The sequence below is a fragment of the Scatophagus argus genome, chromosome 18 (genome assembly GCF_020382885.2).
Source record: "Scatophagus argus isolate fScaArg1 chromosome 18, fScaArg1.pri, whole genome shotgun sequence".
Lineage (NCBI taxonomy): Eukaryota > Metazoa > Chordata > Actinopteri > Scatophagidae > Scatophagus > Scatophagus argus.
In genome coordinates this window covers 4424195-4446050 of record NC_058510.1, presented here as the reverse complement: position 1 = coordinate 4446050, position 21856 = coordinate 4424195, and the positions used below count along the sequence as shown (strand labels likewise).

Genomic DNA, 21856 nt, shown 5'->3' with positions numbered 1-21856 from the left:
ACGTTTCTGTCAGATAAATTTACTGAACTGAAAACTTAATGTCTCGCATGCTGGAAAAAATGCTGAACTTTTGTGGTCCGCCTCCTGGAGAAAACACAACACCGCCACCGTGTGGACAAAGATGGAGGAAACGCTTAATTTTGATTGGTCAGTGTTGTGATGTCACTTCCTGCATATGACATTCCCCGGGAAGACGATTTGGCGCGGACTGTCTGTTGTTGTGTTCATCTGCCGCCGGCGCCTCGTTGACCAGTTGTCATTGAGTAAACGTTAAGGGCGAAGAGTTACAGTCATGGCTCCGGTCTCAAACCCAGACAAAGACATGGACGGTCCTGACGGCGGTGAGTGTTTGTCTGGCGTCGCTTGCTGGCTGAGTTTAGAGGAATTGTGTAATGAAAGCGGAGAGGTTAGCTAACAGATTAGCTAGCTTACACTATCACTCTACAGTAAGGGACGCGCTTAGGCCGTTAATGCTGTGGTGTGTTTTAATATGTCTTATCCAGTTAAGCTAACAATTTGCCGTGCGAGTTTAGTGCTGTTACGAGAGGATAACCGTCACAGGGTAAGGTAATAGTGTCACATTGCGCTGCTATTGCTGTCTTTTACATTGACTCGAATTTGCATTGACTCGAATCGACGCTCTTGTAGGATACAGCCATGAACTAGCTAATACCCATTACAGAAATGGCAAACTAGCTAACATGACAAAATTGTCATGGAAAAAATGCTGAACTTTGTTATTGTACTACTCCGCAGATTCACTGCTATTGTACTGTATATAGTATTTTTTCTATTTCTCTATTTTTTATCCTTATCTTATTGTATATAGTACCTTCTGTGCTCTTACTGCTGGGTGTCTGTTTTGTACTTGAGAGCAAAGTCTAACCGGAGTCAAATTCCTTGTTTGTACACACAAACTTGGCCAATAAAGCTGATTCTGATTCTGAAAATGCCACAGTAGCACGACGTGTGCTCAACGAGCAGTCATGTTGTCCGCCTGCGCTCCTCAAACTATTGCCTGCAAAGGTGTCATTAGTGGGCTGTTTGTTGGGTTAAACATCTGCATGCTAGACTCTAATGTCCTGACTTGCTGCTGCTACGTCGTCGTCATGTGTCCTTTTCATCAGACGATGGAGGTAGTCTGGCAAAGTCTCGCTCCAGACGGGAGAAGAGGGAGAAGGTGGGGAGAAAGTCTGCCCTGGAGCAGCTCAAGAAAGCCAAGATGGGCGAGAAGATCAAATATGAGGTGAGATTCCAAAGTGGTGTGCATAATTTAATGCAACTCGGTGGGTTTGATCTTCACCTTATCCTACTTAATCAAAAGGTAAACTTCAGAGCCGCCTCACCTTTTAGGACCAAACAAGGTTTGTACTGACTTCCAGGAACTACAGTAGTAGTAGTGTGTGTTAGGGGATATCAAATTTAAATCAGGAATGAACTCTTTTGATCAGTTTTGTACAGAATTGAACAGTTGCTTTATGCTTTTCAGAAAGATGAAATGTCTTTCATTCTGAAGGCCAGTAATTTACTCACAACAGTCACTTATCAATTGGCTTAGCTCTGGGACATTTTGATGACCATTTTTCACTATTTTTGAACATTTTACAACAATTAATTGATTATTTGCAAGGAAAATCACCAGATATTTTCATGATAGAAATAATCAGCTTCATTTTGCCCTGCCTAAGTTTGGATATTATTTATGTGTGTATCCATATATATTCTATATTCCAAGAAAAAAAGCAATATTTTTATTTTAAGATTTTATTTTCTGTTATTATTCACCAGTAAATAGTAAATTTGGGTCCAATATTTATTCAGCAAGGCTTGTTTCACAGGTTATGATCAAATAGCGTTCATGTTTTTCAGGTGGAGGAGCTAATGAGTGTGTATGAGGAGGTGGACGAGCAGCAGTACTCAAAAATGGTTCGAGACAGACAAGAGGACGACTGGATCATTGACGATGGTGAGTCAAAGTCTCTTGGGGGTACGTGTGATGAGGAGGTCTGATGTGAAAGCTTCTCTTCATTTCTCTTCTCTCAGATGGGACAGGATATGTTGAGGATGGAAGAGAAATCTTTGACGATGATTTGGATGATGATGTAGTTGAAAAGGACAAAGGTAAACGATCACACAGTGTTACATTACACAACGATTTCTGTGTGTTCAGAGTGTCAGAAAATGTACAATCAGTACTTTTGTGGAATTTCTTTTGTGTGAAAATGGGTTGTTTACAGGAAAAACAGGCACTAAAGGGGCAGAGTCGAAGAAAAGTGTGAAGAAATCTGTCGTAGCAAAGCCCAACACCATCAAGAGCCTCTTCATGAACAGCAACGTCAAAAGACCTGCTGAGGTGTGTTTTGGTGCAGACCTTAACGTGGAATAGAAGAGATGCTCTACACTTTTTATTGCTGTTGCACTGGTTTGATTTTGTCTCTTGCAGAAAGACGTGGACCTGTCCAAAGATGACCTGTTAGGGGATATCTTACAGGACCTTCACTCTGAGGTGGGTACCATGTCATCTGTACAATGCAGAACTTAATACTTAATTAAGCATTATTCTTTCTTTCTTTTTGTTTGTTTTTCTTTCATAGTCTCTCCCTTGTTATTGTCTATGCCTCATCTGCTATGTCGTAATATTTGCTTTTAAAATCTGTCTCTCACTCCATCTTCCCAGAAATCGACTCCTCTGACTCCTCCACCAGTGATCACTCTGAAGAAAAAGAAGTCTCTTGGATCACCCATGAATCCCTTTTCTGTCAAGCCCCAGATGCCAAAGGTGTCCTTTAACTGATCCTAATTTCCTGTCATAGTCTTGAAAAACATTTCAAACGTGATTGGATGTATTTGTAAACCACATCACCCGTCATACATTTTGAAATCTGTATTTCTAAGATATTATATGTCATTTTTGTAATACCAGGAGTCACCCTCAGCTGCAGGGTTAAAAGCCAAAGTTATCAGGCCGCCACCTTCTGATCCAACCCCAAGGTCATCAGCCCGCCTCCCTCCCTCCAAACTTCCTCTTCCTGTGGAGAAACAGGAAGCAAAAGTGGAGGAGCTGGATGAAGAGGAAGGTAAGAGAGATGGATACCATCATCGTAACCTTTTGCTCTTTTCCTGCGTTCTAGCACCTTACCTTTTAAGTCAATGTGTTTCTTAGCAAACGATACTTTGGCATTTGATGGCGTGGACTTTGATGAGCCGATGGAGGTTGGGCTTGAGGAGGAGAAGCCTGCAGTGAAAGATGATGCCGAACCTAAAGCAGCAGCACCACCACCACCAGTGGCAGTTAAAGTGGAGCCCAAAGCAGAGCCCCTGGACCCTGTCTTAATGTAAGCCTTCTATCTGATTTGTTTGCTTCTACTTTATTAGATAATATAGTTAATATATATATATGTATCAGCATAGCACAGCATCAGCATCCCTCCCACTGTTCTTGTCCAGGTCCAGCAGGATCGGAAGCTCTTGGGGACAAGAGGAGGAAGGTGGAGCCGGCGGGACACCAGCAGAGGTACTGGTCGACTCCAGCCAGCTCCCACTGGTGGAGGGGGCAGACGGGGAGCAGGTTTTCCGCTTCTATTGGCTGGATGCTTTTGAAGAACCCTACAGCCAGCCAGGTATGGAACATTCACCCCTGTAGAGCATATGTAGTGGACACTATCATACTATCCTGTTCAAACTGTTTCTCTCTGTGCTACAGGTGTGGTGTACTTATTTGGAAAAGTGTGGATTGAGTCTGCAAAGTCTCACGTCAGCTGCTGTGTTACCATCAAGAACATTGAGCGGACCATGTACTTCCTGCCTCGTGAACATGTGAGCTTCTTGTTTGCATCACATTACCTGTACTCCTGATTGTGAAACAACCGGCTGTCTTCACCTTTTTACGCGCTGTTGAAAAACTCAGATATTACAGTAATGGCTGCTCTCAGCAGTATCATGAGCCACCTGAGGTCTGCTTTGTTTTAAGGAATTCTTTCAATTGTTTTATTGTATTTTCGCAAACAGAAGGTGAACACCAAGACTGGGGAGGTGTCCGACACTCCTGTAGGACTGATGGACGTCTACCAGGAATTTAATGAGCTCTCTGAGAAGTACAGGATCATGAAGTTCAAGTCCAAGGTCGGTTCTGCAGTATAGCACTGATGTCATTTTGCCAAGTGGTGAGTTGTGTTTTTAACTGCTGCTTGTTGTGTGTGTTTTGCAGAAAGTGGAGAAGAACTACGCTTTTGAAATCCCTGATGTGTCCAGTCAGTGCGAGTACCTGGAAGTCAGATATTCTGTGAGTTGATTTGCATATGTACACCCTGCCGAGTTGGGTAGAAGAAGCAGTTATTTTATTTTGTGTCAACCCATTTGCCCTAATGTTAAATATGGTTTTTGCAGGCTGACTTCCCTGCGCTGCCTTCAGACCTTAAGGGGGCAACATTTTCCCACATTTTTGGAACCAACACTTCCAGTCTGGAGCACTTCCTCCTCAGCAGGAAGATTAAAGGACCTTGCTGGCTGGATGTGAAAACACCACGTAAGGAGAATGTCACTTTTTAATATTGGCAACCCATTTAACAGCCTGCATTTAGTTTAACTTGATTTGTATTTTGAGGAGTTTGGAAGTTTATACAAAAATGAATATGAATTTGAATACTCACATGGACTCTTGTGTCTGTTTCAGAGCTGATCAGCCAGCCAGTCAGCTGGTGTAAGGTGGAGGCTCTGGCCCTGAAGAGTGACCTGGTCACTGTGGTCAAAGACCTCGCGCCTCCACCCATCACTGTCATGTCCATCAGCCTCAAGACTGTCCAGAACACCAAGACACACCAAAACGAGGTCAGAACACTTCCAGCTGTACACACAATCAAATGGCAGCGATTAAATTATTTTGTTATTATGTAACTGTTATTTTGTGGTTTGTGTGGACTGACTCAAATACTGAGAGAACACAAACCTGATGATTTAATTGTTGCTCTGCAGATTGTGTCCCTGGCTGCACTGGTCCACTATCAGTTCCATATGGACAAAGCTGCACCTCAGCCTCCGTACCAGACTCATTTTTGTGGTAACTCATTTATATTCCTGATGTTCACTGTTTGCATTGTAATGCCTTGACTACACTGGAAGGGTGATGTTAAAGCCAGAGAGAAATGTTGAATAGCAGACATTTATGAAAGGTTATTATGTTCCTTTTTGTCTTTGCAGTGGTCAGTAAACCATCTGACTGTATTTTCCCCTACGACTTCAAAGAGGCTGTGAGGAAGAAGGTGAGAAGGAGCTCATTTTTCTCAAGACTCCCTTGTGCAGATACTGGATATTTGATTTGATATTTTTAGTAAAATCAGTTTATATATGTACAGGGTTTTACAGATGTAGTGGTGAACAAGCATGGCATTATTTGTACAAATAGTAGATTTTATTACAGTTGATGGAGATTATTTTCGTAGCACCGCCGCTTCACTTTAACGCATGTGATGATGTGACTCTTTGTTAGAATGGGAAAGTGGAGATAGCAGCTACAGAGCGAACTCTGCTTGGCTTCTTCCTGGCCAAGATGCACAAAATCGACCCTGATGTGCTGGTGGTAAGTAGAAAATGACCTTGACTTCAGTCTCCTGAGTCCATTATAAGTTCTTATAAATGTAAGATGCACAGGAAACCCAGAAGGCGCAGTGTTTCATCTGGAATGAAATTCTTATTCTTGTCCTCTAGGGTCACGACATCTTTGGGTTTGACCTGGAAGTGATTCTGCAGAGGATCAATGTGTGCAAGGTTCCACACTGGTCTAAGATGGGACGCCTCCGGAGGGTCAATATGCCCAAACTCGGGGTGCGAAGTGTAAAAATCCTGAGCATTTTTGTTTGTGTACCATATTGCACATCACTAAATGTTTCTTTGCTTGGCAGGGTCGTAGTGCCTTTGCAGAGAAGAGCGCCACCTGTGGCCGTCTGGTGTGCGATGTGGAGATCTCAGCCAAGGAGCTGATTCGCTGTAAAAGCTACCACCTGACTGAACTGGTCGCACAGGTGCTGAAGATGGAGAGAGCCACAGTCCCTCAGGAAAACATCAAGAATCTCTACAGGTGTGTATGCATTTAAAGGGCCAGTTCTGCCAAATGAGGAAAAGGTTTGTCTGTTTTGCACATTTGCACCAACAGTGAACACTTACTAAGCACACGTCTGTCAGTAACTCCTTTGACCAACTGTAATTAGCGTGTTTTTATGTATAAGTTCACAAAATCAAACCTTGAGAACTAAAAAAAGTGTGTTTGTGTGTCAGTGACTCTCCTCATCTGCTCTACCTGTTGGAGCTGACGTGGACGGACGCCAAGCTGATCTTGCAGATAATGTGTGAGCTCAACGTGCTGCCGCTGGCCCTGCAGATCACCAACATTGCTGGCAATGTGATGGTAAGGCACACAAACACATTACATGGTATATCACAGTTATTGTCTCACTTTATTGCTCAGCTCGAACAGAAAATGCAAATAACAGTTAAAACTGCAGTCACCTCAGAGTTTGCACAATGTCAAGACATGAACATCCAGACAAATGACGTGTACATCTGCCTGCCTCTCAGAATCCGAAATGTCTGCACCACCAGCGTTATTTGAGAAAAGGGGTTTTAGACAAAATGAAAGAAACAGGGATGGTCGATTGGAGGGTTTTTAACTCTCAGGTTACAATTGAAACAAGTACTGAAAATTGAAGTCAGAAACAAGAGCCAGGTAACTTTAGTCTTAATCAGTTTGTAGAGTATTTTTGATCAAGCAGTGTGTTTCAGGCAGCAATGCAACATCAAATGCAGTGGAGTAATGTGACTTTGTAGATTCCAGTCACATACAACTTCTGGTTTACTACTCTTTTCCTTCTGAAAATGTCATTTGCCTGCTTCTTCAATCACACTTCAGTCTTACTGCTTCTTCTCCGCAGTCCCGTACTCTGATGGGCGGCCGCTCTGAGAGGAACGAGTTCCTCTTGCTTCACGCCTTCCACGACAAAAACTACATCGTCCCCGATAAACCGTCCTTCAAAAAGGCCCAGCTGGAGATGGTAAAGCCAGACACGGTCACACACAGCTTCTTATGTTTGTAGTGTACAGTCAGGTGACAAAAGCTCTCTGTTCCTCCCAGGTGGAGGGGGAGGAAGATGTGGATGCAGGGAAAGGCAAGCGGAAGAAGAAGGCAGCCTATGCTGGAGGTTTGGTGCTGGATCCTAAAGTGGGTGAGTTTAAGTCAGTTTAAGTCTCTTCTTGTCTCATATTTATGTGTGTGTACTCATGTGTATGTCTATAACCTCTCTGTCTGTCTCTTTTTAAAGGTTTCTATGACAAATTTGTGCTGCTGCTGGACTTCAACAGCCTGTATCCTTCAATCATCCAAGAGTTCAACATCTGCTTCACCACTGTGCAGAGGGAGGCCCGCAACACGCAGAAGAAGAGCGAGGTGTGTGCGCGCTGTTTGTTCGCATGTTTGTTTGCTGTGTGAAGAATTCTTTAAGAAGTCATCTAAAACGTAAACTATCTACGACAACTGCTCATGATAGATCAATTTATCCCGGTGCCAGATAAAAAAGTTCCAGCTCGTTTCCAACTCTTTGTTTCCATGGCGACAGGAGGACGAGCCAGAGGAGATTCCCGAGATTCCAGATTCAAACCTGGAAATGGGAATCCTGCCCAAAGAAATCAGGAAGCTGGTCGAGCGACGTAAACAGGTCAAACAGCTGATGAAACAGCAGGACATCAACCCAGATCTCTACCTGCAGGTATACACACACACACTCACTCACTCACCTCCCTTTTTGTTTAGATTAATTTCCACTTTTGAGGCAGTTGGTCATGGCTTTTTTTGACAGTGGAAAAAGCTTCCACAGAAATCCTTCCTGCTGCATAAATGCTGTCCATCTGTCATCCTTAAAATTCCAAAGCAGCACATCAAGTAGCCCATTTATTTAACCATATATTAGTGACTGTTTGGATCCTGCTGAGTGAACAGAACAGCAGTTTGGCTTCTTTGAGTGCATTATAATATTTTCTGCTTTCTGAAGAAGATTCATGCAAATAACTGTTTAGTAGGCGCATTGGTGCTGTTGGACGAAATGGTCAGCCATTTTCATTTTGATGAAAAGAGTAACGCCTGCATATAGAATACAAATAGTGCACAAATTTATTTAAATAGACAACATTTTGACCCCCGTTGGATCCAGTTGGTCAAAATGGATTAGCATGGTAACCTCTTCTGTGATGGGTGTGACACTCCTTCTGTGGTCACCCCTTTGTATTAACTATTAAGACAGCTTCTAATGTATGAAACTTTCATAACCGCAGAGTTTTATTTGTTTGGTCTAACTGAAGTCTGTGTGTCCATCAGTATGACATTCGTCAGAAGGCTCTGAAGCTGACTGCTAACAGTATGTATGGCTGCCTGGGATTCAGCTACAGCCGCTTCTACGCCAAGCCGCTTGCTGCCCTGGTTACACACAAGGGAAGAGAGGTGAGTCAAACATGCACACTGCACATAAACACATCTGTGGCCTCTCAGAGTTTTAGCTTTTGCACCTCTGATAGCTAATACAGATCCAAATAAACATGGTTTAAAGAAGCTTCTTGGTTAAACTGGAGTGGCACATTTATTAAACCACACACAGAGCAAAACCTGATTAAATGAACAGGATGTCCTGCAGTCCTTTGGTTATTTAGATTCTGAGTTGCTGGAGTTCCCACAAAAGTATTGGGGCACCTAACAATGACACCAGCAGCAGTAAACACACAGACAGCTCTGCAGCTCTAACAGCTTCCACTCTTCTGTGAAGGCTTTCCACAACATGCTTGAGTGTTTCTGTGGGAATTTTTGCTCATTCATGCAGTAGAGCATTTGTGAGGTCACACACTGATGTTGGACCAAAAGTCCTGGCTCACAGTCCCCATTCCAGTTCATCCCAAAGGTGTTGGACTGTGTGGGCCAGTCAAGTTCTTCCACACCAAACTCATCCAACCATGTCTTTATGGAGCTTTGCTTTGTGCACTGGGGCACAGTCATGCTGGAATAGAAAAGGGCCTTCAACAAACTGTTGCCACAAAGTTGGCAGCATAGCATTGTCCAAAATGTCTTGGTATGCTGAAGCATTAAGATTTCCCTTCACTGGAGGTAAGGGGCTGAGCCCAACCCCTGAGAAACAGCCCCATACCACACCTGAATTCATTAATAAAGAGGTGTGTCCTGATAGCTTTGTCCTTATGGTGTACGTCTGTTTTTATCCACAAGAGGGCGCTGTGACATCACTTTACACGTTGTGTGCCACTCCTTCTCCTGTTTTCTTTCTGACTTTTACCTCATCGTCTGTTACTTGTTTGGCTTTCTCCTCCCTCACACTTGTCACCCACAAACCTCTCTCATTCTCCCTCACCCTGTGTGCTCCCTGTTCTGAATATGATTATCCCTTCGTGTTCATCTTGTCAGAAAAAGTGACATGTTGTGGTGTCTGTGATCTCGATAGCTCTGTGTAAGCATTTTCCGATAGCAAAATGCCACAGGAGCACACATGAAACTCACGCTCTCCATGTAAAGTCCAATTGTGTTCTCTCAACACACACAGATGCAACAACGTGGGTGTGTGCGCTCAGTAAATTGGTGCATCGAGGCGTGTGTGTTGCATGACATGAACGGCTAAATCTGGTATTGTAACTGAACACCACACACACACACTCTCTCTCCCACCATGTCGGTGGTAGTACTCATGTTCATTTAATGAGCTCTAACAGCACACATCCTCAGCAGAGGCGTCGAGCTTTGCCTCAGGGGAGTCCTTCATTAAGATCCCCTTACACACTCATTGTGCTCCCTAATCGAGGGCAGGGCAGTAACTCAGTGTGTGAGTGTGTGTGTTATTTTGTGCCTCCAGTCAGGCTCGTTGTTCGTCAGACAGAGCTACATTGTAAAAGGTGCACATTTGATTCGCTGGGACAGGTGGGAGTTTCTCTCCCTGCAGACGTGCTGCTTGTATCTTTGTCAACAGCCAGAAGTGGATGGGTTGATTACATTTTACCTCATTCTGCCTGCATTTTATCCAGGAAGCTTCACTACTTTCGAGACAAGTTGGCTGCGTTTGCACAGTCAGAAATGGTGACACTGCTGCAGACAACGTGCAAAGTTGTTGAACTGAGTATTTAATTATAGTTAATTAAAGTCTGAAGCTTTAAATAAATCAACCTATAATAAAAATTTAGCAATATTTCACTTGTCCTGCGTTGATCAAAAAATCCCCCAGCTCAGGACGCACTAAACGTGTAAGTAGTTGACATTACGTCATTTCAACCTTAGTAACAACAAAAACGACTTAATCGAAGTAACAAAGTAATCTTTTTAAAACCAAACTAACAGAAAATGTCTTTTTCCACACAGCCCTCGTGGCAGGTATTTTGTTTAGCACTTCTTGATGTTTGCCTCAGTGACCCTCGCTGTTTTCTTTCTGACAGCACTGGTTACACACCACACACGAGTAATCAGAAATCATCTGCCACAGAGCTGTAGGGTGTAGAACTAAGCAAATTGTTGTCACTGAGAAAAATCGAGGAGGTAATAAAAAAAAAAAATCTATTTGTATCTGCAGTTGAGTTACCCTGCACAGTCTACCTGTAGCAGTAGTTTAACTACATGCTCACTGCTCACATGGAGATATATATATATATATATATATATATATATATGAAGCGTTCATCAATCCTTGAAAGACAGAAACATTTGTATGAATATATTTTATTCCAGCCAGTAGTGTGTTTCACTCCTGTCACTCAAACTTCCAGAAGCGAGTCAGAGTGATCAAGGATGTCGGCTAGCACGCTTAAAGCTTTAAAGCATTGCCTCGTCCGCGAAGATGGTCAGCAGTGATGGTTGTTTAACAATGAAAACAGCGACTTCCATGATGCCATGAACAGCAGGAATTATGTACAATGTAGTCAAAGCTGTTGAAAGCGTGGTTTGCCTCCGGCCTTTTGAAGTTACCCAGCGTGCCTAAAGGGCCGTGAACAAATTGAATTGTATTTAATTAGGATTTTACTGCGTTTGAACTTTGCATACGGTGTGGAGCAACACGACGGATTGGAGGGGACGCGCATGAAAAAGGTCATCGGTCTGATCTGAACTCGCAATGTGCTGACTACACAGCATGGACCTCAAGTCGCTGAGGTAGCGGGAGATTCCCCCCACCCTTTGCATAATCTTAGTGTTTTGTTTACTTTGTATCCATGATCAGAGACGCATCTATTTATACTGCAGCTTGTGTGTTCGGGGAGAGCACGACATCAACACAACCAGGGAGTCCCATTGTAAATAATGTTATATTTGGACATTTATTCATTAGATATTCTGTTTGGGGGAAAAAAATGAAGAAAAATGTTGAAGTGAAACCCTCAAGTTACTCTGACGAATCTATTTGCCCACTACTGTTTAAAACTGCCTTCAGAAATGTTGTTACGTTCCAGAGAGGTCACTTCATCTCACATTAATGTGGAATATCTGTGATTCGTCTTGATCTACCACCCAAACCCTGCTTATTTTTTTTTGTTAGTTGGACTAACAAAGTAAAGCCAGCTTCTTTAAAACCGCAGCTGTGTTGGTAGTGTGTTTCATCACACTTTGACACTCTGGTTCAGGCGAAACACTTGAAGCGGTTCAATTAAATTTGTACGGAGTGCTAAAGTAAAATAACCGTAAGCCAAGTAGTTCTTGGTAGTTTCCGACTGCGACGAGCCAGAAAGGAGCAGCTGGCATTCGTAGCGGGGTTGAAGTGTATTTGTGGGTATTCCTGTTTGCCCCCCTTGCCCCATTTTAATCGTCACATTTGCACTCTGCTTTCACATTGTGATTTAGGAGGCTTTTTATTTTTGTAATTGTAACACGTACACTGAGCACCACTCTGTCCGCAGCGTAAATCCACCCTCCCTTCATCCGTTTGGACGAGTGAATGTGCATGTGTTCTGCGTATTTATTGATTGGCTTCGCTCTCATCTTTCTCTCGCTCTTGTTTTAAATCCAGGCCTAACACCCCCACCCCGCCTCGTCCCTCCCCTTGTGTCAGGCCGGGGCCCACAGTGGTTTCTCAGCCCAGGGGGAGGTTTCGAATGAGAGGGGGTGGCAGGCCCTCAGCGGTGGCTCTTCTGATCAGACCCGCCAAGTTAAGAGAGGGGAAAGCCCCCACTTGTGCCCCCCGTTACTCTTGAGTGTGTCTTGCATTTATCTGCATCTGCATGTACGTCTTGATGTATATGTGTCGATGCGTGTGTGCGCACAAGTGCTACTGGCCGAACTCTGCCCTTTGTCGGGGGACCATTTGTTGTGGCCCTAGTCTGTCCTGGTATGTGTGGGTATTAAAGGGGGGGGTGTGATGGTATTAAGAGGAAGGTGAAGGTTTAGGATTACACAGCCACAGATTGATGTCCCCCTCAACCCCTCAGTGTTATTTTGGGTTCTTTTGTATGTTCGCCAGAGAACAGTTGGGTGCAGACAAACAGATACACGAAACTCGGACAAGTTACACGCATGTGGTTATAATGGACTGATAAATGCAATCGTCATGCCAGGAAGACTTTAACTGTCCACCACTGGCTGCTGGCTCCCTGACTTCCACTGACGAACACAGAGAATTAAAGGAGAATCAGTTGCGTGGAAAAACTGCACATTATTTGGCTGGTGATTGCTGTTAATGTTGCCAGTCGCAGCAAACAGAAAATGTTTGGAGGCACCACAAAAGCTGTTTTGCCTGAAGTGTAGTTCATCTCTCTGTGTGGTTTAACTTTCCTCATTTTGCCACTGTTATGGCATGCTTTGGGTCAGAAAGCATGTCTTCTCTCGTCTCTCTCTCGCTGTGTGTGCGTGAGTGTGTCAGCCTGTGTATGTCCTCCTAATCGAGCAATGTTAACAACGGAGGCCGGTGGAAGCCGCTGATTGTTGCGGAACGCAGATTGGTTCGACCTTTTGACCCTTTTGCCAGCAAATCTGACAACCATTAGCAGGTGTGTTTGTGTGTGTGTGTGTCTCAGGCTGGAGGATGACTCCTGAGAGCCGTTGTAATTGAGTCTCTGTCCTTGTGTTTAAAAACAGCGTGACAGGAGCTCGTAGTTGACATTATTGGAAGGCATGCAGAGTGAAGGATGGAAGAGGGCTTGAGTAACGGAGCCGAGGGTGCGGAGAGGTCAGAGTTTGGTTTAAGTTAAACCTCCGTGTGCATGTGCTTGTAATGAAGTCTAAGTAAATATTGTTGCCCCTGGTGTCCCTCGCTCAGTTTCTGTATCATTCCTCTTGTCTCAAGAATCACAAATCATTTCCCAGAATTAGACACAGGAATACCTGAACCGCTTTATCACGTCTCTGTTGTGTGTGCGCACCCGGCTGTGCTGAAACGATGTGCGAGTGAATACCCTCCTTTCATTCAGGGTCTTGGTCGCTGCTGCTGTCTCAGAATCACATGGGCCATTTTTACATTTCCCCGAATTAGACATAAGAACACATAAGCCTGTTTACACTGATGTGTGTGTGTGTGTGTGTGTGTCAGTCAGCCCATGCATGTATGCACGGTTATGTCTGGGGAAATGAGGGCTGCATGTTTCCATGGTCCCGTAGTCCCCTTAAAGAGCTGGCTTTACTCCTGATAGGAGTGGACTTAACAAATAGTCACATGGGAGCAGCGCTGCTATTTTGGCTGCATTAGCTTGTCTGTGATAACTGACAGTGGACAGGTTTCAGAATCTCAACTGCGACTTTAGTTACACCTACTAATGAGGCCATGTGAGCCAGGCTAATGGCAGGGATTATAATTTATTGTGGATTGATCTGACATGTTCTCGTCAGGACTACTGATAGAGCTGTAAATGAAATGATAATTAGTAAATGGTTTTAACTGTTCAAACAGGTGATATGTTTGTTTAGTTCAATTAAAACCTTTGAAAATTCTTCAAAGAGCTTTGATCCTCTTGTCAACTTTATTGCGTTGTATGGATGGTTAAAGGCATCATGTAGCTGGAGATAACCAGTTGCCTCCTGTCATTCTGCCCCAGAATTAAGCATTGCTTCCAGTGAAGTAATAATTAACGGTAGTTCAGGGTCTGAAAAACATCGAGCGATACATTTGTTTGGTGCATATCAAGCCCTCTGTGTCTAACCCGCCTAATACCTGTCCCTCTGCTTTTGGATTTGGACTGCTAGCAGGTTAAGACAAACTTCACAAATTTTTGATACTTGATAGACTAAATGATTAGTCATGAAAATAAAACTGACCCTGACATTGTTATCTTTTCTGAAACATGGTTGTCTAACAAGGTTTAAAATGAAAATGCTGTTTTGTTAACAGTAATGTTTTCAGTGTGGTCGGTCTTCCATATAAGACTGTCTGTGTTGCTTTTGCTGTGTCCAAGCTGAAATGCTTTGAATTCTTGGCTTTGAGTGGAAAAAATAATCACTGAAAACTGACTTATTTGATCTCCAGGGCCAGTGGAAACAAGTTGTAATCAGAATGTTAACATATCACCCCGATAGTAAGTTGATGTGTCAAACTTGTTAGCAAAGAGTTGCTTAGTTAAATGTCCAGCTGTTACTGAGCAATATAATGATTGATATAGAGTCATGTTTCTGTCCTATTGATGAATGCAAGTCAAATGTTCACTCTCTCTCTCTCTCTCTTTTTTTTCCTAAATGCATTTGAGAGATGTTGCTATAAGTGACGCTGCAAGAGCTGTGAGAAAGAACCCCAACCTGTAAAGTTGTGGGCCAGACAGCGAAACCATGAAAGCGCCTGAAACTCACTGTAAAGCTCAATGCTAAATGGAGCTGCAGATTCAGGTGAAAACTCTCTGTAGATTCACCCCCATGAGGCCCTTTCACATTGTAATGTGACAGATCGTGAGAAAAACACTGATTTATTGACGCTTTCAAGTTCATTTAAAAATAAGGTTATGAAAATTAGATGTGACTCCGTGCATGAGATTGACACTGATGTGTAATGAGGGTCATTTCACCTTCCTGCTACCCTAAATATCTGATTTTAATGAGCCCTCTTTGTCTGTCGACATGTACACTACTTACTTGCCCGACAGCATTTTAAGAATTCATTGGTGACTACTTTGGCTGTGCCAGGGGTGAAGTGACACATCAGGATTTGTCCTTTCCAGCTATTAAAGCACCATATATTTAATTGACCAGACAGCGGGAGGATTGTTGTCATTGTCAAGTTATTTTCCATAAACGCCGGCGTGTGTGATCTCAGCCGGTTGTATTGAATCAGACACAGCTTTACAACAGATTGACCCTCCCAGCAGCAGACATGAGAACACAGCAATGGCATCTGCCAGGACAGGTGTGTGTGTGCGTGTGTGTGCGCCTTTTTCACTCATGCATTCTTGAATGCAAGTGAAATCATTTTCATGAAAGAAGGATTTTAATTCTCTGCGGGTGTGTGTGTGTGTAGTGTGTGCACATGAGAGCTCATACCAGCAGAAGAGAAGCTAAAAATCTTTTATGCATCTTTGTGATTGTGTTATTGAAAGAGTTGCTCTGTGTGTGTGTGTGTGTGTGTGTGTGTGTGTGTGTGTGTGTGTGTGTGTGTGTGTGTGTGTGTGTGTGTGCGCATGTGTTCATGTGTTCATGCATACTCACTGTGTATGTGTTGTGCATACCCCCACCCACCCCAGCTCTGACAGTGGTGTGTTCCTCCACAGGTGCTATTTCAGTCGGCCGACTGTCATCCCAAAATGCTTTTCATCTGAGTGCTTTTCAAAACAATCGTCAGTGTTGCCCCGGGCTCTTTTTACAAGGGCCCTCTAAGGGTTAACGTGCTCCCTCTGATCTGCTGATCAGCAGAGGGCTGTGTGGTCTCTCTCTCTTTCTGTGTGTGTGTGTGTGTGTGTTTGGGATTCAAAATGGGAGATTTAAGGTGGGACTTGGATCCCTTTTGGCATCTTACTCATTTGTCTACTTATCATTCCAAAAGGAATAAAGATAATGCACTCTATAAACCATTTGTCACTCAACCAATAAAGTGAAGGCCTGGTATTTTCTTATTTAAAGCAACCGCAAGGAACTTTTGTTTTCACTTCATCAGACCTTGATCTGGCTCGTGCATGCTTTTGTTTCTGGAATCGAGCGATTCTTACATTTTTTTTCTCTATTAAACACAGCTGTTTGTAGAATGCATAGTCGTGAGCTAATGTATTTGTGGCTATCTGAGATCAATTATTGTAATATGAGGCTGGTGAAACAAAGTTAACTTCATGCACCTCACTTATAGTTGTGCATGTAAGCCTGCAGCTAACTGATTCAATTGCTCTGTAATAATAATTAGAAAGCTAAAGTTAACATTCCCCATGTACATACCTGTATTTAGCACTAGTTTTGAAGCTTTTAAAATCCTGCAGTTCTCTCCATCTGTTGAGTGGCGGGTTAAGGTTGCATGTTTTTCCGCCTGTGCTTTGTTCTTCGATCAATTCTTTTCTTTTTCTCTTTGCTGATCCTGCCCAAATACCATCCATAATCCCAAAATATAACTTCACAAATAAATTTCTCTAAAGAAGACACTTCTCTTGCTTGTTCTTAACTGGCTAAAATGTGAAGAAAGCCTCTTCCAGTGTGCGTGCTGTGAATCATGTCGTCTGATTTAACGGGGAAACTGACCCACGGACTGGCATCAGGAATAATGATACAGAAATAGCCGAGCTTTTTCTCCTGCTTATGTAGGTCATATCGACACATGAGCGCTAAACTGAAACTGTTTAATAACCAGTTCAAATCTCCTTGTAGTATGTTTATTTAAAATGAATCCGACAGAAAATATTTTGGGGAAGAGGCATCGAAACATGGATTGAAATGAAGAATACCTGACTGTGACATAAGGAGGCACACAAATCCCTAATAGAGAAGGCCAACAAGTAGCTGAGCAACAGCTGGGGAAAAGGCGGACATCACAACGAGGCCGAACCACACATCAATTAGCACGACGGGGTGCAATAACACACAGCACGTGCAGACACACAGGTGCACATGCCAAGACATAAGACTTTTACAAAAGCAGAAAACAAGGGATGATGTTGAGCGAGTGCAGATTTTACAGTGAGACAAAAAAAATTTTTGATGAGAAATAACCTCTAATCCATTTCATTTGTTCTTACTTAGTATCTGTTCTGAAAGTCTTGATTTTGGGTTTTGTCAGCTGCATTAGTCAGCTGGACGGCACTTGTTTTTCACTGTGGACCTGTGCTCCTGCAGTCGTCTCCCTCGGTCACTTTGTGGCAGCCTTGAGTGTTACAGACTGCAGTAGCACCACTTAACCCAACTACATCTTTTAGCAATATTGGCAGGGTCAGGTGCCCTGACGTCTGCACCCTCAAGGCAGATTGTAAATTATGTTGGTTTTTTTTGTTTTTGTTCACATGCGTGAACAACTTTCCAAAACTTGTGGGCTAAAAAAGCTGCAGCTACAGAATGTGGAGTCTTGAAGCTGCCATCGCAGCATATTTTAAGATTACTAGGACTGACGAGTGTTACTGTTATATAAATTAGAGGGAACTGTGTGCATTTTGAATGCAAGGCTGCTTTCACACCTGAAAAAATTAACTCGGGTGTAATTTACCTTTATTGTTGTGGTCATTTGGTGTGAAACAAAACAAACGAGTATGTCAGATAATAAGTTGAAGGACTTACTGGCCGCACAAAATAGATGCAAAAGACTAATAAAGAGGGAGAAGTTGCCCTTTGGCATTTAATTAGGCTCTTAACGTGCACACATATGAACCAAGCATGTGCGTGTGAAATAAGCACACAGATCAGTATCTGCCAGCAGCTTTGCTTCACTTGCACGGATGCAGTCGAGCGAGCAAGGGGCTGAGGCAGGCACAGTCCTCCTGTCTCATTCGACCCATAATTACAATAATAGCAAAGTATATTAGTAAATAATGACCACAAGTTTGAGGAGTAGTCCAGCAGCTTGTAGTGATGTGTGGATCAGCACCTGCCACCCACCCAAATGGATTTTCTCTCATTCATCTACCTATGCCCTCATGAACAATTCACTCCACTCTACCGGTCCCTGCAGGTTTTATTGCCCTTTAAATTATGTGGAGCAACACGAGCCTGATTTCTTTATTGTGTGTTGTATTGATGCATGAGTGTATGTGGTTTTAGGGTAAATTCAAACTGCGAATTCAAATTCATCTTTGGTTTGTGAACCGTTAGGGAAGCAACCTTTTTAAGTGAAATTTGATTTCCACACGCTGGTCCATGCGATCATGATGCAGGATGTCGAACAGTGTGACATCATGCTTGCCTTTCTTGGTTTCTGTGTAATAAGTCAGTGTGAACATGAAGCAGACACCACCAGCACCACTCCATCTGTCTGTGAACCGAATAAACAGAACAACACGTTTATCAAATAAAATCTAAATAAAAGCTTTCCATGGCTCTAGTGGTGTGTTGTTGGGGAACAAGGGCTTAGTGCAAACAGAAAGAAATGTGAGCAGCAACAGTTAAGAGCGATGTGCGTGCATACTTCTGACAGCCAGCTCGTAAGACTTCTGAACCCCAGAGAATGCAGACTGATACCTGAGGCCTCCTCTGCGATTGACCTAAAAGGGAGGATGAGATTGAATTATGAGTGCAGAAAATAAAATCTTTTCTACCTGTTCTAATCTTTTCTACCCATAAATCTTCAGTCCTGATCCTTCACTCTGCAGGGGCACTTGTCAGTGAACTGTTCAATTAGTGTCCATTCTAATTACTCTGTAATAAAACCAAAGCGGCAAGAAGTGAGAATCAGAAATGTAAGAAAATTGAGTGATGTCCTGCTGTGTGAGGGGGAAAAAAATATAACTTTTATACATTTACCGAGTAGAAAATGAAGCAAGTAAGATTTTGACCTTGATATTAAAATTGTCTAACCAAACTTCACAGGAATAAATACCAAATCTTCCCAACATAAAATGGTCACATTGCAAGTTCCCAGAGCCTGTGGTGATATTTTCAAATGTCTTCTACTCTATCTACTTAAAAAAAAACAAATACCTTCAGTTTATTATCACAGAGGAGTAGGAAAACAAGAAAATATTGACAGCCACAAAGAAGAAAATCTCTAAAAAGATAAATTGATTATGGAGGCGGATACAGATTGATATTTCTGTCACTAAACTAATCAGTTAATCATTACAGCGCTACATTAATCCCTTTTGGATAATCTGTCTGATGTGAAACATTTGAATAACTGAAAGAAATGCCATAATATTGTGGTAACGTCGAGTAACACGAGTCCAAGTCGAGCTTTTTCTGTCATATGCCCCAGAATGAGCGGCATGCACGGTGGTGACGAGTGCAGTCATCAGAGGGAAGACATACGCACTCTTTTCACCCTCCCTCTGGGGCTGTGTTTGCATTGGTTCTTACAGTATGTGTGTGTTGGTATGTGTAAAGATGAGCGCACACACAGCATCATGGTCAAACGACTTGTCTTTCACACGGTTCATTCCATAAACCAGTCTGTCCTGCTGGAACTGACAGCATATGGAAAACCTGTCTAAATGGGTCCACACATCAGTTACATCAACACGTTCTCACCTCGCTCGCCTCCCCCCCATCCCCCTCACCTCCCTTTGCTGTCACTCTGTCCCTCGCTCTCTCCCACATTTCTCTACTCATCACTTTCCTTCTGTCTGCTCTCTGGTCGTGTCTCTCTCCTCTTGCAGCACCTCTCTATAGAGCGCAAAGATTACAACGAAGGATCGATTTTAATGCTTACATTGACTGGTGATGATGATCGCCATGAGATGAGACAAGTTTGTCGATATCTCCCTTCAGTATCTGTATTAGCTGCTCTTTGGGCCGATAAAAGGCCCGCTTTAAACAATACAAGAGGCCGTCAGGTAACAAAGTGCAATACAGGAAGTCTGGTTAAGGATCTGTGAGCCTGAAGGCTGTTTGGACCCCAAAGCACACGAGGAGTTTACAAATATTCAAAATGCTCATAGCAACAGTCATAACTGACTGGAAGCAAGAGATGCTTTGCCGAAGCAATGTTGCAAAACGGCAACTGGGATCTTTAATGTTATTATGAGATATAAAGTATTTCTAATATGACACTTTGGCGTGCTGCTACAGTTTAGGTGATTGATGGCAAACGCAGAGTGAATGATCAGATGTCTACTTCTGGCTCAATCCTTATGTTTTCTCAGTGGTGATCATTTCTTGAGCTTTGTTTTTTAAATCATCTGGTCTGCGCTCACTAAATGCAGCTGCGACTTCCATTTTAACCTGGAAGAAGAGAGTGTTTTCATTTGTGACTTGAAGGCCTTTTGTGCCACAGAAATGCATATTATTTTTTTGCAGTTATTGAAAATGTTTCAGAAATTGTTTTATGTGTAGTCCAAAATTCTGGTGTTAAAATCAGTTTTGCTCTGAAGGTTTGTCTGCCTGTGTACTCAATCATAAACTAGCAGGAGGGAGGCGAGTCCTTTTGTCTGCATGAAAGCTTAGCAGCACAATTTAGTGCATATGTGCTTCAGCCAAGATTTTGTGTGTGTGTGTGTGTGTGTGTGTGGGTGTGTGTGAGACCTTGACCTTGACTGCAGTCCCTAATGGAGGAGGCTGTTCTGTGAATGACTCAAACTCCCCCCACCGTACAGTGGTATGTAGCAGCCCATAAAGCATGCTTAAGTTCCACTCTGGTTTCAGGGAGTGGAACGCCCCATGCCACCCCCCACCCCCTGTCCAGCCACAGCCCGACCCCGCCTCTTCCTCACACTCTGAAATAGCCGCGTCCTTGTCCCCTCGCGGAGCATAGTGTGTGTCGGGGTGTGTATATATGCGGCCGTAGTTGATTGAGGAGCAGATTGCTGGTGACAGGTCACACTGCGTTCCGTACCTCCGACCCCCCCAGATTAGCCACCCAGAGCCCCCCCACCCCACCCCACCCCCTCCACTGGGGCCCCCCACCTGTTGGGATCCCTCTGCTGCTCAGATCTCTCTCTCTTTCACACACACACACACACACACACACACACACACACAGAGTGGACAACTTGCGTTAACAGAATTCTCTTATTTGTCCGTCACTCACTCTGCGGGTGATAAAGGCCATTACAAGTCATTAAGGTGTGTGTGTGTGTGTGTGTGTGTGTGTGTGCGTGTGCGTGCGCATGTGTGTTTTGCCCAGCTGGGATGTGTGTGGGTTGAAAAGACGCCTCACAGCACGCTCTCGTAATTGCCCTCTTAGCCAATTATCCCCCATTTAAAAGCAAGTCACCTGCTCTGCTCTGGTGTCCACACAAATACCCGCATGTGCGTGTGCGCACACACACACACACATACAGAGAGAGAGAATACATAATAACACAGAAACTTAATGTTTAATCATTGTTTGCTCCTGAGTGATATGTTTGTTTGCTGTGCAGAATGTGTTGCAAGTCCTCATTTGCTCTGTTTTCTCCTTCAGATTCTGATGCACACCAAAGACATGGTTCAGAAGGTGCGTCTTTAACAAGCTTTTGTAGTACAATTCTGGAAAAATTTTAAAAATGAAAATATGTTTGAAGTTTATCTGGAGGATTTTACCTCTACTCTCAAAGGATAGATTGTCCCAGTTAATAATATACATGAAAAATGTTCGATTACATAGTGATATTTGTCCTGATAATGGCAGGTTAAAAAGATTTACTGATGCCTTTGGGGGAGTTAGCATGTTAGAGTAGATGGAGGTCAGAAAAAAAGATTACCTGTTTGAATTAAATAATTAAAAACACAATAGGAAATTAAAGAAACGTTATACAGCAACTCCCATGGTAATAATAATAATACTAATAATGATACTTCTGTCAATGTCTTCTGTTCTCTTACTTCCGT

The 21856-nt window shown here is 43.1% G+C and overlaps 1 protein-coding gene across 2 annotated transcripts in view; it reads left to right on the top strand.

Annotated features, from left to right (window-relative positions):
• The first annotated feature begins 168 nt into the window (after nt 1-168).
• Nucleotides 169-21856, top strand: part of pola1 (polymerase (DNA directed), alpha 1) — a 55941-nt gene continuing 34253 nt past the window's right edge. For both annotated transcript variants that reach the window (XR_006841434.1, XM_046371485.1), the window contains exons 1-27: nt 169-341; nt 1128-1246; nt 1870-1966; nt 2044-2121; nt 2238-2353; nt 2444-2506; nt 2678-2779; nt 2924-3077; nt 3164-3335; nt 3448-3620; nt 3704-3816; nt 4009-4122; nt 4208-4282; nt 4387-4525; nt 4673-4827; nt 4972-5056; nt 5197-5258; nt 5486-5575; nt 5704-5820; nt 5898-6073; nt 6271-6400; nt 6924-7043; nt 7124-7214; nt 7311-7435; nt 7605-7754; nt 8360-8482; nt 21450-21482. Coding sequence is in view for 1 of the 2 variants with exons in the window: in XM_046371485.1 (XP_046227441.1) it covers nt 293-341; nt 1128-1246; nt 1870-1966; nt 2044-2121; nt 2238-2353; nt 2444-2506; nt 2678-2779; nt 2924-3077; nt 3164-3335; nt 3448-3620; nt 3704-3816; nt 4009-4122; nt 4208-4282; nt 4387-4525; nt 4673-4827; nt 4972-5056; nt 5197-5258; nt 5486-5575; nt 5704-5820; nt 5898-6073; nt 6271-6400; nt 6924-7043; nt 7124-7214; nt 7311-7435; nt 7605-7754; nt 8360-8482; nt 21450-21482 (3021 nt within the window). In the remaining variant the exon portion in view is untranslated. The remainder of the gene's footprint in view (nt 342-1127; nt 1247-1869; nt 1967-2043; nt 2122-2237; nt 2354-2443; nt 2507-2677; nt 2780-2923; nt 3078-3163; nt 3336-3447; nt 3621-3703; nt 3817-4008; nt 4123-4207; nt 4283-4386; nt 4526-4672; nt 4828-4971; nt 5057-5196; nt 5259-5485; nt 5576-5703; nt 5821-5897; nt 6074-6270; nt 6401-6923; nt 7044-7123; nt 7215-7310; nt 7436-7604; nt 7755-8359; nt 8483-21449; nt 21483-21856) is intronic.